Below are 18,433 nucleotides of genomic sequence, written 5' to 3'. Positions count from 1 at the left end.
GAGACCTTGATGATGGCAGGGCATTCGTTAGTCTCAAGACCTGGCAGTCCTAGTCCTGAAGCTGCTGTACCTCTTTCCTGCTATTGGTGGGTCAGAGAGATTGTGGGATGGGTGGTAGAGATCCTCACCAATGCTTCAGGCTCTTTGTCTGCAGTGCCCTGGTAAATATCATAAATGGGAGTGGGGAGAGGATTATTTTGTGTAGAATGCATGACAATTTAATATGAAGATTGAAGTAACATTGAGATTGAAGAACTTCCATCTGTTGCATTGACCAGAACGACAAAATCTTTTCAGTCTCTGCAACATTCAATGTTGTAAATATAGCCTTTCTGTTTTATTTTTGAAGCATCTTGTACAGTACTGTGTAAAAAAATCTTAGGTGTCTCTGTGTATATATAGCTAGGGTACCATTTGTCAACATGAGGTGGAGAGCGAGTTTGTAAATCTGACGGGAGCAAAGGATGTTGTGAATGGTGACGGTGGAGTGCTGTGGGGAGGGTATAGTGCAGGTGCAGACACACCCAGTCCTGAGACACCAGGCAAGGTCATTTGCTTCTAAACGATTGGTTTATTGATCATTACAGAATGTCCCTCTGGTGCTTCCCACTCCCTCCCCTCTCCCTTCCCCTTTTCTCAACTATGATTCCCCTCTCTCTGCTCCCTTCCACAATAAATACCCATTTCAGAATCATGAAATGGCATGAAATGTTTTTTTTTGTAACAGCAGTACGGTGCAATTACTACAGTGCTGTACAAAAATGTTAGGCACGCTTGCTATGGGTATATGCCTGAGTCTTTTCCACTATACTGTACCTTGATATCGCAGCATACAAGTGCACTGGAAAGTCCTAAGTTTGTTTGTGGGTCTGTGGTGCTTATTAAGTGGTCTTGTTAGGCTGGAACGATCTGTTACCATATATAAAAAAAAATTCAACCAGGGTGGTTGAAGAGGGACTACAATTGGACATCATAGTGAAGCTCTTAGATATGCACATGGAGGGAGAGACTGATCTTTGGAGTAGGTTAAAAAGTCAGCACAACATCGTGAGCCAAAGGGCCTGTACAATCCTGTGTTCTGTAAATGAGGACTAGGAAAAGGCAAGGTACCATGTACGCAGAGCACACAAGGATCATGGTGTTTGTATAATGCAGAGTTGACGGTTTCCCTGTATGCTACCATACCAGGTAGGTTATGCACAGTTAAGTCTAGTGTTTGCAACAGAGGCAAGCTCTGCACATGTTTTATACAGAGACTGTGGATGTAGAAAATTAACGTTCAAAGTAAATTGATTATCAAAGTACATATTGTCCTCATATACAAAAAAAGTTCAGTGATAATAAATAAGCAATAAATATCAAGAACATGAGATGAAGAGTCTTTCAAAGTCAGTCCATAGGTTGTGAAAACAGTTCAACGTCGGGGAGTGTGAAGTTGGTTCAAGAGCCTGATGATTGATGACTGTTCCTGAACCTGGTGGTGTGAGTCCTGAGGCTCCTGTACCTTCTTCCTGAAGCGAGAAGAGAGTATGGTTGTGCCTGATGATGGACATTGCTTCCCTGCAACAGCACTTCATGTAGAGGTGCTCAGTGGTGGGGAGGGCTTTACCCATGATAGACTGAGCCATATGCACTACACGTTGTAGGATTTTCCATGGAAAATAGCATAGGCCCTTCAGTATGGGCCCTTCAGCCCACTGTCTTGTGCTGACCTATGACCTTCATGATCTTTCTAAACCTTCCCTCCTACACAGCCCTTAACCCTCTTCATTATATCCATCTGTATATCTAAGAGCTTCTTGAATGCCCCTATTGTATCAGCCTCTACCGCTGACATCTCTACTAATCTTTCCTCCACTCACCTTAAACTGATGTCCTCAAGAACTCTCCAAGTTATCAATTAGGTGCCATCTGATGGAAACAGTCTAGTTGATCCTGGAGACACAGATCTTTAGAACGGTGTTGTTGTTGGTTGTCTGACATACCCAATGATGATAGTGAAACCTTTGTGGAAGAGCTTTTAAAGTGGAAACCATGCACTGTAACTTTCCCACTCTCTCAACCTCAAAAGTCTGGGTCCAGTGGCAAGAGTAGTCGGCACAAACTGAGGGCTTCCTTAGCTGTGGTGGATTACCATGATTTCTTCTTTGCCTTTTCATGCCTTCGCTCTCCATGAAGCGTTCCTGGTCGTTGATCTCATCCACCCAGTTTGCTGGGTGCTGGCTTCACATGCTAGGACAGGCATGACCCTAACATTGAACCCTACTAACATGTGTGATATTTACAGATGAAACAAAAGTTGTTGCTTTAGTCCTAGTCCTGCTGGACGCTCAGTATAATCAGGAACAAGATGAGGGGTGTCAGGGATGCCTCATCATTGTAAATCGTAGTTGGCTTGAGATGGAGCATAGAACACCAAGCACTGAACACAGACAGACCCTTGGACCTCTGATGTTGTGCCTACTCCAAGATTAGTCTAACCCTTCTCTCCTACATAGCCCTCCATTTTTCTTTCATCCATGTGCCTATGTTATGTTGCCCAGTAATTTGGGAACAATTGCTGAAGTATCTAGTATTTTTGTATTTTTAACACCAGGTGGGAGCTCATCGTGAAGAAGGTGTTGGGCTTCGAGGCAGCCATGCAATCGTTTCAAACCAAGTGCCAGTCCCACAGCTTCCAGTGCAGTCAGCCATTTCCCCTGACCTAAACCAATCCCAGGACCCATACCGGGGTAAGTACCACCAGTTTCAGACATAACCTCAATGTCATGTCAGGACTGGACAGGGCTAAAATATTTTATAAGACATTAGAGCAGAATTAGGCCATTTGGCCCATTGTATCTATTCCGTCATTCAATCATGTCTGATTAATTTTCCCTCTCAGCCCTATTCTCCTGTCTTATCCCTGTAGCCATTGACATCCTTATTAACTAAGAATCTACCAGCCTCCTCTTTAAATATACCAAATGATTTGTCCTCCTTATCTCTGTTCAGATGGAACATCCTTCTATTCTGAGCCTCTATCCTATGGTCCTGAACTTTCCCACAACAGGAAACAGCCTCTCCATGTCTGAGCAGTCTAGGCTTTTCATTATTCAATAGGTTTCAATGTGATCCCTTGGGTATGCAGCATTTAAAGCAAATCTCCTGTCATTCTTCCAAATTCCAGTAAGTACAGGCCCAGAACCATCAAACGCACTGCATGTGATAACACTTTAATTTCTGGGAACATTCTCATTCATCTCTTCTGGACCCTTTGTGTCGTTTATTTGGAATATTCATGTCCAATATCGCTAATATCTGCTGGTGAGATGATCAAAATTTACAAGGATTTTACCAGCACTGGAGGACCTAAGCTAAAAGGGTTGAATAGGTTAGAACTTTATTCCCTATAGCAGAGGAATGAGGGGAGACTTGATTGAGCTGTACAAAATAATGAGGGATATAGATAGGGTAAGTTTTTCCCACTGAGGTTGGGTGAGACTAGAACTAGAGGGCATGGGTTAAGGGTGAAAGATGAAAGTTTGAGAAACAAGAAAGGGAACCTCTTCACTTAGAGAGCAGTGAGAATGTGGAAGAAGCTGCCTGCGGAAGTGAGTGGATGTGGGATTTCAAAAGTTACATTTGACACATTCCAGTCAGGGAGGAGGCTCCAAATCATCCTTGCCAGGACCACCAGACTCAAACATAGTCACTTTCCGCAAGCAGTAAGTTCTGATCAACACCTCCACCCACTAACCCACCCCTCCACAACCCAATCACCACTACTTTATCATTTCCTGTCAGTCACATTATGTACAGACACCCCTGTACCTAACATCACTTTATGAACATACAATCAATGTACATTAGCTATCTTATGTATTTATATTTATTGTTTTTATTATTAATATTATATCCTTGTCATTTTATGGTTTTTTTCCTGTATCGGAGCTGGAATAACAATTACTTTGTTCTCCTTTATACTTGTGTACTGGAAATTACATTAAACAATCTTGAATCCTGAAAGCACACCCCCATTTTGACATCCGTAATCATTACACTCCTTACATGCAGATTGATAAATTGGTTCATTATTGTTATATGTACCGAGATACAGTGAAACTCTTGCCTTCACATTCGAGCCGTGGACATCATTACAATAGTGCACTGAGGTAGTGCAAGATAAACCACAGTATACAGTGTACAAAAGTACAGCGAGGTAGAATAAAAGGAAAACCACAGCTAAATTAATAACATTGTGTTACATCCTTCACAAGGACGTTGCCAGGACTTGAGGACCTGAGTTACAGGGTTGTAAGAAAAGCTTTTGGCACATTGGCCTTCATAAATCAAATTACTTGGTACAGGAGATGGGATGTTGTATTGAAGTTGTATAAGACGTTGGTGAGGTTTGATCTGGAGTATTATGTGCAGTTCTGGTCACCTACCTACAGGAAAGATGTGAATAGATTTGAAAGAGTATGCAGAAAGGTTACAAGGATATTGCCAGGACTGGAGGACCTGAGTTATAAAGAAAGATTGAGCATAGGAGAATGAGAGGATATTTAATAGAGGTACACAAAATTATGAGGGTGTAGATAGGGTAAATGCAAGCGGGCTCTTTCCACTGAGGTTTGGAGATACTAGAACTAGAAGTCATGGGTGAATATTTAAGGGGAACACAAAGGGGAACCTTGGGGCAGCATGATAGTGTAGTGGTCAGCCAAACACTTCATAGTACCAGCGACCCCAGTTCAATTCCCGCCACTGCCTACAAGGAGTTTATCCATTCTGCCCATGACCGCGTGGGTTTCCTCCAGGTGCTCCGGTTTCCTCCTACAGTCCCACGGGTTAGTAGGTTAATTGGGCATTGTAAATTGTCCTTTGATTAGGCTAGGATTAAACCGGGGGACTGCTAGGAGGCACAGCTTGAAGGGCCAGGGGGACCTGTTCCACACTGTGGCTCCATAAGTAAATAAATACACTTCTTCACTCAGATGGTGGTGAGAGTGTAGAGTGAGCTGCCAGTGAAAGTGGTGAATGCAGGTTCGATTTCAGCATTTAAGAGAAATTTGGACAGGTACATGGATGGGTGGGTAAGGAGGGCTGTGGTCCGGGTGCAGGTTGATGGGACTAGACATTAATAATTCAGCATGGGCTAGATGGGCCAAATGGACTGTTTTTGTGCTGTGGTGTTCTATGACTCTAGTTACAGAGAAAGTATAGTGCAGGTAGACAGTAATGTGTAAGGTCACAACGAGGTACTGTAGATTGTGAGGTCAAGAGTCCATCACATCATACCAGGGAGCCACTAAATAATCTCATAGCACTGGAATAGAAGCTGTCTTGAGCTTGGCGATGCGTGCTTTTAGGCTTTTGTATGTTCTGCCCACTGGGTGGGGGAGGTGGGAGGAAACTGAGTTGAAAGATTTTTGCCACTCTTGGTATGAAGCTAGATTTGTGATGTTCATTTACCTAACAGGGAAAGATTGTTTAAGATTAAATTATTATTCAATAACTGTTCCTACTTTATAGGACAGCTATTGGCCTACCCTTGGAGGACACAATAGGTTTGTGATGAAGGGCGAAGTGTTCAGGAACAGGATTTTCTCCCCAGTTCCCAAAAAGAGCGAGCATTGTCTTAACCCCTTCCGTTAAATTGTTCTTATTGAAGCAAGAGTTATGGAGGAATTAGAAATGTTGGGACCATAAGACATAGGAGCAAAATTAGGCCATTCCATCATGGCAGATTTATTATCCCTCTTAAGCCCATTCTCCTGCCTTCTCCCTGTAACCTTCAACATCCTGATTAATCAAAAACCCTATCAACCTCCACTTAAAATATACCCAATGACTTGGCCTCCACAACTGTCTGTGGCTATGAATTCCACATATTTACCACTCTCTGGCTAAAGAAATGCTTCCTCATCTCTGTTCTAAAGGGGCATCCTTCTATTCTGAGGCTTTGCCCTCTGGTCCTGGACTCACTCACTATAGGAATCATGACCTCCACACCCACTCTATCCATGCCTTTCAATATTCAATAGGCTTCAATGAGATAACTCCCCCCCCCCCCCCCCCACCCCATTCTCCAAAACTGCAGTGAGTGCAGGCCCAGAGCCATCAAACACACTTCATATCTTAACTCTTATATTCCCAGGGTCACTCTCGTGAACCTCCTCTGATTCCTCTTCGATGTGGACATATTCTTTCTTGGATAACGAACCCCAAGACACACCAATGCTCCAAGTGCGGTCGGACCAACACCTTAGAAATCCTCAGCATTACATCCTTGCTCTTGTATTCTAGTCCTCTCCAAATTAATGCTAACATCGCATTTACCTTCCTTACCACTGACTCAAATGTTTAGGGAGTTCTGCACAAGGACTCTTTGCACCTCTGATTTCAGAATTTGTTCCCCATTTAGAAAGTGATTTATGCCTTTATTCCTTCTACTAAGGTTCACTTCCTACACTTATTCTCCTTATAAATGTAGCTTTGAGCCCTTCTGGTGAATCTCAGCTGTGATATGCACCTTTTAAAGCCGCTAAGCCATTTCTGAGGAGGCAGGTCTCTGTATATACTGTATGTGTAATGGACTGGAGATAATCATAACTTGTTATCCCTATACAGTCGGCCCTCCTTATCCACGGGGGATTGGTTCCAGGACCCCTCGCGGATACCAAAATTTGTGAATGCTCAAGTCCCTTATTCAACCTGTCTCAATCCGGTGGATCTTAGGACCCAGCGAAACCCCAGACCTTATTTAACCTGTCTCAGAGCACTGGACATTAGGACCCGGCACCAGAGCTCTGAATGCGCAGTGTTTCTGTTCACGAAAAAATCACAATTGAAAATAAAGTGGAAATAATAAAGCAATTGGAAAGAGGTGAAACGCCATCGGTCACTAGAAAAGTGTTAGGCTAGGTCGGTCAACGATCTGAACAATTTTAAAGGATAAAGTGAGAAAGGCTCTGCCCCGATGAAAGCTACAATTATTACTAAGCAATGCAGTGGTTTAATTATTGGGTTTTGATTTTTTGATCCTCCACATCAACCGGACACGGTGGAGAGCGCACTCGGGAGCGATCTGTCCCCTGTCTCAAGAACTTCCGTTCCCGGCGCTGAAACATATGTTCTTAAGTGTTTTATATGCATAGAAAGGTAAAATATATACTATATATGAATGCAAACATTTGACTAACTGACGCTAAATGATACCGGATGTACCTGTTCCGACTTACTTAGTAAGAGAACTTCCGATTTTTTTCGATCCGATGCACGATAACCCACGCACATCCTCCCATATACTTTAAATCATCTCTAGATTACTTATAATACCTAATACAATGTAAATGCTATGTAAAAGGGTTGTTATACTGCATTGTTTAGGGAATAATGACAAGAATAAAGTCTGTACATGCTCGAACAACAAGTGCTGGAAGAGCATTTCCGGGTTTTCGCGATTCGCGGTTGGTTGAATTCGTGCATGCAGAATCTGCGGATAAGGAGGGCCGACTGTAATCCTTGAAAATGACTCAAATCTGTTTTAACCGCAGGGGTTTCAAACCACAGCAAAGTGATATTTCTTATTGGTTAAGCAGTTTATTTGTGATTATATAATTTTAATGAATTTAATGTCAGAGAAACTGTTCAAGAAACTATTTCTGACAATTAATGTGGCTTTCTTACTTGGCCTCCCTTTCAGCCCTCTCCAGCGGCCTGCAAGGACAAAGCGTGTCATCTGTCAGCTCAGAAATAAAGTCCGAAGATGAACCCGACGAGAATCTGCAGGATTCAAAACCCACAGATGATAAAAAGGGAGACGAGGACAAGAAGGACATCAAGATATTAAATAGGTCACTATCTAGGTAACAGTAAATGAGCGATTCTTTTATTTAATTCCTGATTAGAATCTGATGAGAGATTGGACAACTTGGGTTGTTTTCTGTGAAGTGGTGGGGGCTGAGGGGAGACCTGACGGAGGTTCCAGGTGTTCTGGTATCGTCACACATTCCAATTGGTCACTTGGGCAGCACGGGCCCTGGAAGGGCCGTTTATCATGCCCTTCTAAAAAAATATTTAAATCTGAAGTAGTTTGCCAGTATCTGTTTATTTTGTTGTGTAAAGAAAAGCAGATGGTAGAGTGTTGTGCTAATATTGTACAGTACTGTGCAAAAGTCTTAGGCACATAAGTATAGTTAGGGTGCCTAAGACTTTTGCACAGTACTATATTTGGCAACGTAGAGTGGAGAGCAAGTTTGTAAATCTGGCGGGAGCAAAGGATGTCGAAGGTGGAGCACCTCAGGAGAGGTGTGGGACAGGTGGCAGAGAACGAGTGCCAGCATCAGGGGATGGCGCAGATGCAGACACACCCAAACCTAAGACACCAGCCAAGGTCATTTGATTCCAAACAACTGGTTTATTGATCGTTACAGAATGTCTTTCTGGTGCTTCCCGCTTCTTCCCCTTTCCCTTTCCCTTTTCCTAACCATGATTCCCCTCTCTCTGCCCCCTTCCCACTCTCAGTCCACAATAGAGACCCATATCAGAATCAGGTTTATCGTCACTCACACGTCATGAAATGTGTTGGTTTTTTTATGTGACAGCAGTACAGTGCAATACAATAAATTACTACAGTACTGCATAAAAGTCATAGGCACCCTAGCTATATATATGTGCCTAAGAATTTTGCATAGTACTGTATATGTTGAATATTTTTATCTCCAATTTACATTCTACTTTTTTTTTTTAATACAAAACATTCCTTATGCTTCCCCAGCAATAATAATGACGATGAAGACCTTACCCCGGAGCAGAAGGCTGAGCGTGAACGAGAACGGAGAATGGCAAATAATGCCCGCGAGCGTCTGCGTGTGCGCGACATCAACGAAGCATTTAAAGAGCTAGGCCGCATGGTGCAGCTCCACCTGAAGAGCGACAAGCCACAAACGAAGCTCTTGATCCTCCACCAAGCAGTCGCCGTTATCTTGAGCCTGGAACAGCAAGTCCGAGGTCAATAGACATATGGAATTCTTCAACAGAACCTTTGTTGCCCAAACACTCTCTCTTTCCTCCAATTTCATCTTCTCGTTCCCTAAAGTATTAAGTATAAGGAAATCCAGCCGACTTAATTATGCTTCATTGAGAATTCAATCCATATCTAATTGGAAAATGTGTCTTTGCAAGTTTTAGTGGTAGGTTAGACCAGGATGTTTGAGTATTCCATCAATATAAGGTTCCTCTGCTGTTGTGACTGGAAGGTATGTCTGTCGTAAAAGTAAGAAAAGGGTGAAATGCATGACCTGATAATTTGCCTCAGTGATGCTGACAGACTGATAAACTATATCCTGGACAAGTTATAACTCCCTTTTTATTACTCAGATTGTGCCAGAATCTTTTAATGCCACCTGGAGTATTCTGTGCCGAATGCTCACATTACTCCAAGATTGTTAGATTGATAGAGGGGATATGGAAAGCATGTTTCCTTTAGTGGAGGAGTCTAGGACTAGAGGGCACAGCCTCAGAATAGAGAGATGTCTCTTTAGAACAGAGATGAAGAAAATACTATTTAGCCAGAGTGGTGACTCTGTGGAATTCATTACTACAGATGGCTGTGGAGGCCACATCATTGGGTATATTTAAAGCAGTTGGTAGGTTCTTGATCAATCAGAATGCTAAAGATTACTGTGAGAAGGCAGGGTAACAGGGTTGAGAGGGATAATATATCAGCCATGATGGAATGGTAGAACTAAACTTGATGGACTAAATGGTCTAATTCTGCTCCTGTATCTATGGTCCACTAGATCTGATGTTTTATCCAAAAGATTGTGTGTTTCCCATTCTACACAGATCTGGACTGCGTGCTCAAATTTCTGGGGTAAAACTTGAAACCAAGACACAGTTTAGAGGCAAAATTACTGACAATGAGTTAAGCCTGACACCAAATAGATGGTTAAAGGGTAGAGGTATGAGAAAGGAATTTTGTGTTTTATATTTGTTGTTGGGAAGAAAGACGTGGTTTTAAGTGGTAATATAGTTCCAAAAGCATTCTCGATAGTTTGGTTGTGTATGGCCTTCTGAGGGAACAGTCAGGATAGATGAAGTGACATTTCTACATATCACATTCTATCTGTGAACACCTATTTCTCTAATGCCTGCAGACTTGCAAATACTTTACCAAAGTATTGCAGATTACCTACATTCCTTCTGATCATTTTCCCATGATTTAATTTTCTGATAGAATTGTCTTTTTTTTCTCTAAAAATTTGCATGAGAAATGCACTATTTTCCATACTTCCACTTTAGGCTACACCCTACATAAGTATCGCATAGTGGGATGGAATCAGAATTTCCCCTTTTAAAAAGTGAAGATTACCATAAGAGCAGAATTAGGCCATTCAGCCCATCAAGTCTGTTCCACCATTCCATCATGGCTGATTTAGTATCCCTCTCAGCCCCATTCTAGTGCCTTCTCCCTGTAACCTTCAACACCCTTACTAATCAAGAGCCTATCATCCTTTGCTTTAAATATACCCAGTGACTTGGGAATTCACCACACTCTGCTTACAAAAATTCCTCCTCATCTCTGTTGGAAATGGATGTTCCTGTATACTGAAGCTGTGCCCTTAGACTCACCCAATACAGGAAACATCCTCTCCACCTTCACTCTATCTAGGCCTTTCAATATTGAAAAGGCTTCAATGAGATAACCCCTCACTCTTTGAAACTCCAGTGAGTACAGGCCCAGAGCCATCAAACGCTCCTCGTATGATAAGCCTTTCATTCCCGTGATTATTCTTGTGAACCTCATTTGGACCCCCTCCAATGTGAGCACATCCTTTCTTAGATAAGCCGCCCATGCATAAGTATCATGTACTGGGATGGAATTTGGATTTTTTTTTAAAAAAACATATTGTAAACGAAAAGGATTAATAATTTTTCCCATACAGGTCATTACATTTTTAATGCATGTAGATCAAATAAACTGGTCGAGTGCATTTCCCATTTTAGACCTGATTAATGCATTTGATGTTATAATCTGTTTTTCATTTAGCATTATTTGGTCAAGTTTTCTGATAAAAAAAAAAGTATTTATTGTGTTCCCCTCCTCTTGTAATTGTTTTACTGGAAAACGTGGTTATTTTTTACAAATCTACCTCATATTTCATGCTGGAGTTAGTATGTAAGTGTTGCTCCCTCTAGTGTGCCAAACAAATAATTTACTCCAGCCAAGACTACTTATTTAACAGGAAAAATTAAGAGAAATGTAGAATAATATTTCCAACATACCAGTGAAAATCCTTTATGCCATCTAATTTGAAGTGGCACTTCATTAATTCTGTCACAATAAATCAAGTAGTCTGACTAAACGGATTGAACTACAAGGGCATACTGGGGCATGCTATGTTGGCATCGGGACATGGTGACACTTGCCCAGCACAACACTACACCTGCAAATCTGATGGGGTTGTCTGTTGCGTTCTGTGATCCCATTGCTGCCCTACCTACGTTGGTGAGACCTGACAAAAATTGAGGGACTGCTTCATGGGTTGCCTCCACTCCCTCCATCAAAAACGGCATTTCCCAGTGTCCAGCCATTTTAATTCCTATCGCCATTCCCATTCCAACATTTCAGTCCATGGCATCCCCTTTTGCTACCATAAAGTCACTCTCAGGATGGTGGAGCAATATCTGATATTCTGTCTGGGTAGCCTCCAACCTGATGGCAGGAACATTGATTTCTCCAAACTCTGGTAATTTTTTTCTGCTCCCCATTCCCCCTTCTTCTATTCCCCACTCTGGCCACTTACCTCTTCTCTTCACCTGCCTATCACCTCACTCTGGTCCCTCTCCTCCTTCCCTTTCTCCCATGGTCCACTCTCCTATCGAGTTTCTTCTTCTACAGCCCTTTATATTTTCCACCTATCATCTCCCAGCTTCTTACTTCACCCCCCCCCCCCCCAGTCCCACCCACCTGGCTTCACCATTTACCTTCCAGCTTGTCTTCCACCCCACCCCCACCCTCCTATTCTGGCTTCTTCCTCCTTCCTTTCCAGTTCTGAAGAAGGGTGTCAGTCCAAAACTTTGGCTGTTTATTCATTTCAATAGATTCTGACTGACCTGCTAAGTTCCTCCAGAATTTTGTGTGTGTTGCCCAGCTCAACCTTTGCTGATTTGATTTGACACAACTTGGAGCATATCACTGTATGTTTAAATGTACATGTGACAAATAAAGCTCATGTCAGCAGGTCAAGTGGATTGCTTAAAGAGAAAAATGGAGATCCTTTGCCAGGTCAATAGTATCTGTACTGTTTAAAGGCCATTGACCTCGAACATGAACCCTGTTTTCTCTCCAGAGATGCCACTTGACCTGTTAAGCATTTTAAATATGTTCAAAATATATATTTTAACGTATTTATGTTAAATTGCAAAGTTAAAAGTAAAATTTATTACTGAAGTGCATATATATCACCATATACTACCTTGAGGGTGGTGGAGTGGGGATACATCTCTACCAGAGGTGTAAGACACTCCTTCCCTCCACTAGCTTGCAGGCCACCCCTTGAGCAAGGTGTAACACCTGCTTAGCCTCCCAATCAGAGTCATGTGAAGCCATGTGGGCAGGTGGTGGTAGATGGCCGTATGAGCAGCTGGCACATATCAGAAGTCCTGGTTATACAACCACTGATGCCAGGCAGGCAATCTCTGAGGAGTATTGATAATGGCTGGGGTCACCCATCTTATAGAGAAATTGCCCAGAAGAAGGCAATGGCAAACCATTTCTGCAGAAGAATTTGCCAAGAACAATTGCCATTGGAAGACTATGATTGCCCATGTTAAATGACACTACCTTGAGATTCACAGTAAAACAAAGAAACATGGTAGAAACAATGAAAAACTGCACATAAACAAAGACTAACAAACAACTAATGTGCAAATGAAAGCAAGCTGTAAATAAATTATACTGAGATAATTTCCATAATCTATGTTAGTTTGCCACAATTTAAATGAGTAATTTAGTCTCCAAAACTCCATTAAAATACCCTCCTCGTAATGAAACTACTTGACTTGCACAGTCACCTTAAAATAGTGGCATTGCATATGTGCTTTAGTTTTCTCACACTGCAGGTTTTAAATTCTGTGCCTTGCTCCAATCTTAATCAGTGCAGAGAGCTTTCAAAAGATTAGGTCTTAAAATGACAAAATCTTATGGGGAGGAAGAGACATATTAAGCCCAGGTCATAAACACGAGATGCTATAAATCCAGAGCAATGCACACAAAATGCTGGAGGAACTCAGCAGGACAGGGAGAATCAGTGGAAAGGAATAAAGAGATGACGTTTCGACTCCTATCAGCCCAATATGTTGACTTTTTACTCTCCTGCATTAATACTGCTGACCTGCTGAGTTCCTCCAGCACTTTGAATAAGTGCGGCTTTAATTTTGATAGATGTTAGACAAAGTATTCAGAAATTGCATAACCCGTTCCACCTCCTTCTCCTGCACAAGAGAACAGATCACAGAATGACATAGCACAGAAAGAGGTCTATAGTCCCTTTGTTTCTATTTCAAGTTCAGGTTTAATTGTCACTTGGCTGGACCTATGATACAGCCAAACGAAGCAGCGGGACTCTGGGGCCAAGGTGCAAGCCACAGTACCAACAGTTATACACAGCACAAGGCACGTATAGCACGTATAAGATAACAGTAAAAAAAAAGTTTCACAAAAAAATATAGTCCAAGTCCTTGAGTGCTGCAGCAGTCTGCAGTCAAACACAAAATATCCTGTCGTCTGCCGAGCAAACACTAGAAGGCAGCACCAACACCAGCATAGACGCTGCACTACATCGCTTCCGGCTCTCCAGTGGAATGGCCCAACTCGGACTCCTCTCTCCGGGTTGGCTGCAAGCAGGCGGCACCGCGGCCAAGCAGATCCCCCGCCGTTCACCAATAAAACAGTCTAGCTTTCTGAAAGAGCCAAACATTTAACACAAATACTTTGTTTTAACCCAATAGCCCTGCATATTTTTATTTTTCTCCTTTTTAAGTATCTTATGGTTACGTTGAACATTTTCTTTCTCCTGAAGAGAGGAATCTGAACCCTAAAGCAGCTTGTCTGAAAAGAAGAGAAGAGGAGAAAGTATCAACAGATCCACCGCCACTCTCCCTTGCTGGCGTCAACCCGAGTATGGGAGACACTTCCAACCATATGGGCCCAATGTGAAAAGAGGTAATTGAAATCATGCTGGTTTCAGCTGCCTGATAGCAGCCAGTATATCTCAACCATAACAGAATCCACAATATATATTTTCTACTTTGACAACATCGACATTTACCTCTGTCAGAAAATATGTGGGGAGATTTGTTCTTTTGTTGTCTGACTCTGGTTTCTGTTTCATCATTGAAGTCTTTAGAATTTCATCTGATCATTTCATCTCACCAATGCTTTCCATATCTTGTCATCCATGGTGATTTTGTTTCCCAGTTTGGAATTAAACATAGTTTTGTAAAATATGCCTTTACGTAACATTGGTGTTTCATCTGTAAACATCCGATTTTTGTGATGTTCACATACTGCTACCCTCTCAAAGTCTGATCATTTGGGATGCACTTTATAGTTTTGCTAGCAGTCCATTTTGACTTTAAAACTAAAACTTTGCAAACACAAGAGAGAGATCCTGCAGATGCTGGAAATCCAGAGCAACACACACAAAATGCTGGAGGTATTCAGCAGGTGGGGCAGCAACTCTGAAAGTGAATAAACAGCTAATGTTTTGGACCAAAGCCCTTGATCAGGACTGCATCAGGCTTAGCTCAAAAAGTTGACTGTTTATTCCTTTCCATAGATGCTGCCTCCTTCAAGAGGACCATAACCTTATCATAGGGTTTGGAGGGTTGTGTGTCTTAATGACCTGGAGACCTATGTTGGCTGGAGTCAGAGCCTTGTGCATTGGTTCCTTGTAGGGTCACCCATGCCAAACAGGTCAAAGGGTAGAGGTCAGACTAAGAGTGGTCCACTGGCCCTGCAGGTTTAGGAGTTTCCCTCAGGGCCAGTGGTGTAATGGGCAGCAAGTAAATATAGATGTTGTCTGAACTGCTGAGTTTCTCCTGCATTTTGTGTACGATGCTTGAACACGTTATGAGCATTTAAGTGCAAATGTTTCTTCCTAAGTTAATTCATGTCCTTTCTGATCACAATCAAATGAAACGTTACTGTCTACCTTTTGGATTTCCCACTGTTTAAAGCAACTGTTGAATTATTTTAGTAAACACTCCCATGCATGCAGACCCAATGAGCTCCAAAATACTTAAAATTCCCCAATGATTGTAGTTGGGTTTGAACACTAACCTCTGTTTATGACTCGCATGCTAGAACATTCACCTCTATTTTCCTTTCTGACGGAATGTAACATATTCTGTTCTACACAAGATTAATGTAAAACATATTTCTCTGAGGAATGGGATGCTGGTGAAATATAACCCACAGCAAGTGCTTGGAAGGCAGTTTTGTGTAAAAGTATTGGAGTGTTTAATGCCCAGGGATAGTTGACAGGATACTGGAACAGAAATGTATTGTTGGCAGATCTCATTTGATTGTAGATTCAAGGGAAAATTTGCATAAGAAAGTCATAGAGTCAAAGAGCACAACAGCACAGAAATAGGCCCTTCAGCCCATCTAGTCTATGCCTAGATGGGTCAAATGAAGCAATGAAGAAAGATGGAAAATGGTAAAAAATGATGGCTGTGCAGGAGGGAGAGGTTAGATTAATCTTGGAGTAGGTCAATAGGTCAGCACAATATTATGGGTCATAAGACCAGAAGACATAGGAGCAGGTTTAGGCCATTTGACCCATCAATCATGGCTGATTAATTTTCCCTCTCAAACCCATTCTTCTGCCTTCCCCTGTAACCTTTGATGTCCTTTTTAATTGAGAACCTATCAACCTGTGCTTTAAAAATACCCAATGACTTGGCCTCCACAGCTGACTGTGGCAATGAATTCCACAGATTCATTGCCCTCTGGCTGAAGAAATTCCTCCTTATCTCTGTTCTAAAGGGACAAATGCCTTCACCATCTTTTCAGCTACTTCTTTCTCCAGGACCAAAGGGCCTGTACTGTGCTGTACCGCCCTGTGTTCTAAAGGTAGGATGGCCAACCTTCTCCTAAACATTATTGAATGAAAGAGTATGAGCAAAAGGAAGATTTGACTGATTGCATCTAATCTGGCACCTTTTTTCTACCCTTGAGCCGCTTTGACTACCCATTTGCATCAGGAGCATGTCCCCTTTTTTGAGAATAGGGTGAAGAATCAGATAGTTCCAAAAATAAAATGACAATATTCACTTATTTTTATTTAGAGATACAGCACAGTAACAGGCTCTTCTGGCCCAAGGAGCCCGCGCCACCCAATTACACCCATGTGACCAACTAACCTACTAACCCATACGTCTCTGGGATGTGGGAGGAAACTGGAACACCCAGAGGAAACCCACACAGTCAGGGGAGAACGTTCTAACTCCTTGTAGTAGCAGCAAGAATTGTGCCTAGTTCACCGCACTACTGTTCCACCATGATGTAGGAAAGAACTAAATGATTAATCCCATCATCAATACTGTGGAGAAGGAGGTCAGAGCGAGGAAATTCCAATCTACCTGCTAATAAGGGTAGAAAATTGCCTCAATAACTTACATTATGATTGATCCTCAGTTTTTCTGTGCACTAAACTTTTAAAGCTCGAAGTAAATTTCGTTATCAGAGTACATTATAAGTCACCACATACAACCCTGAGATTAATTTTCCTGCCAGCATACTCAGCCAATCCATTGAATAGTAACTATAACAGGATCAATGAAAGACCAAGTCCAGAAGACAACAAACTGTGCATTTGCAAATATACATAAATAGCAATAAGTAACAAGAACATGAGATTAAGAGTCCTTAAAGTGAAATCATTGGTTGTGAGAACATCTCAATAATGGGAAAGTGAGTGTAGTTATCCCCTTTTGTTCAAGAGCCTGATGGTTGAGGGGTAGTAACTGGTGGTGCGAGTCCTGACGCTCTTGTACCTTCTGCCTGATGGTATTAGTGAGAAAAGAGCATGGCCTGGATGGTGGTGATCTCTGATGATGATGGTGCTTCCCTACAACAGCGTTTCATGTACATGTAGCTGTTTTTTACCTGTGCTTGAAGTCAATGGTAAGGGGAATAACACCTTTGCAAAGACATTCCAATCTATCTATTAATGGGGATGGAAAATATGTGTTTCCATCAGTCTCAATAACTTACATTATGATGGTTCCTCAGTTTTTCTGTCTCTAGCTGTTCTTTATCTGTGCCCCTGGGCACCAAGCTGAGATAGGATGGTGGCTCAACAGATGGCCACCCAAGCCAGCCTTCACTGTCCCTCTTGGTACGCACATGAAGAATGAGCATGTAGGAAGAAATTAGGAATCATTGCCCTCAGGTGAGAAAGGAATAAAGTGAAAATTGTGTCCATCTTTACTTAACCTTTATTCTTTTTTTTTGTAGGCCCATGGTGCCAGATCAACAAAAATAAGTGAGAGACCGCTTCCTTGACAACTGTATTATCTTACAACAATGTAAACACTCTGCCCATCCCCTTCTTTTGTAAAATGGAGACACATTAAAAGCAGTCACGAAAATGAATCACAGACGAGAGAGAGAGAGAGAGAGAGAGCAAGGAAAAAGAGAATACTGCATTCCCAACAAGCAAAGTACGACTTGGGGGACAAACTCTAACATATCATTCAGAATGTTGAGCAGTATGTTGCAAGCTGTTAATGTACAGCCTGGAGACTGAACGGCAATCTTCTCCACACTGTGGAAAATGCATTTGTGCCTGAACTTCTGTAAAAAAATAAAATTAAAAAAAAAATCAATTTGTAGGTTGAAAAAAAAATATTTATTTGAAATCGTAACCTTGCAATAATGAAAAGTGTACTTCTGATAAAAAAAAGGAAAAAATACAATTTAACATTTTGTTTTGTTGGTGTTCTAGTCAGCTAGTGTTTGTTCTCTGGAGAGAGTGAAGCTTTGCTGCCCGTCTACATCCAGTATTCACAAAAACCAGCAACTGTCCTAATGGTAACGTAGGTGATGACTGCTTAGCCATTCCTGTCTGCATGGGAGTAACTGATGAAATAATGGGCCTGTTGGTGATGTAATCTGTATCTCTATTACGATGCCTTTTCTTTTGTGATTTTTAATTCCTGTTATTCTCCTGCAGTTTCATAGTATTTGATGGAAAATAGGTCACACCTTCTGCCTTTTTAGAAAGACTTGTTTTTGTTGGAAACTAAAAACTAGTGACAACACAGAATTTTTTTGTTGAATTTTAGGTGTGATATTGCGGCAGTTTAGCATGGTTACTGTGTGGAACCCAACAAAAATGAGTAGTTTAGGATACAAAACTCCTGATGACGGCAC

The 18,433-nt window shown here is 41.8% G+C and overlaps 1 protein-coding gene across 14 annotated transcripts in view; it reads left to right on the top strand.

The window, feature by feature from the left end:
- The window catches only part of LOC140737630 (transcription factor 4-like), a 653,305-nt gene extending 635,329 nt beyond the window's left edge, over positions 1-17,976 (top strand). For 9 of the 14 annotated variants that reach the window (XM_073064119.1, XM_073064122.1, XM_073064116.1 and 6 more), the window contains 5 exons: positions 2,597-2,732; positions 7,691-7,853; positions 8,765-8,997; positions 14,073-14,215; positions 17,516-17,976. In XM_073064119.1, coding sequence (XP_072920220.1) covers positions 2,597-2,732; positions 7,691-7,853; positions 8,765-8,997; positions 14,073-14,209 — 669 coding nt within the window. In that variant the 3' untranslated portion in view covers positions 14,210-14,215; positions 17,516-17,976. The remainder of the gene's footprint in view (positions 1-2,596; positions 2,733-7,690; positions 7,854-8,764; positions 8,998-14,072; positions 14,216-17,515) is intronic. The other 5 variants (XM_073064117.1, XM_073064115.1, XM_073064126.1 and 2 more) reach the window with 2 other exon arrangements.
- Positions 17,977-18,433: the final 457 nt, after the last annotated feature.

The sequence above is a fragment of the Hemitrygon akajei genome, chromosome 13 (genome assembly GCF_048418815.1).
Source record: "Hemitrygon akajei chromosome 13, sHemAka1.3, whole genome shotgun sequence".
NCBI lineage: Eukaryota > Metazoa > Chordata > Chondrichthyes > Myliobatiformes > Dasyatidae > Hemitrygon > Hemitrygon akajei.
This window is presented reverse-complemented; position numbering and strand designations above follow the sequence as displayed.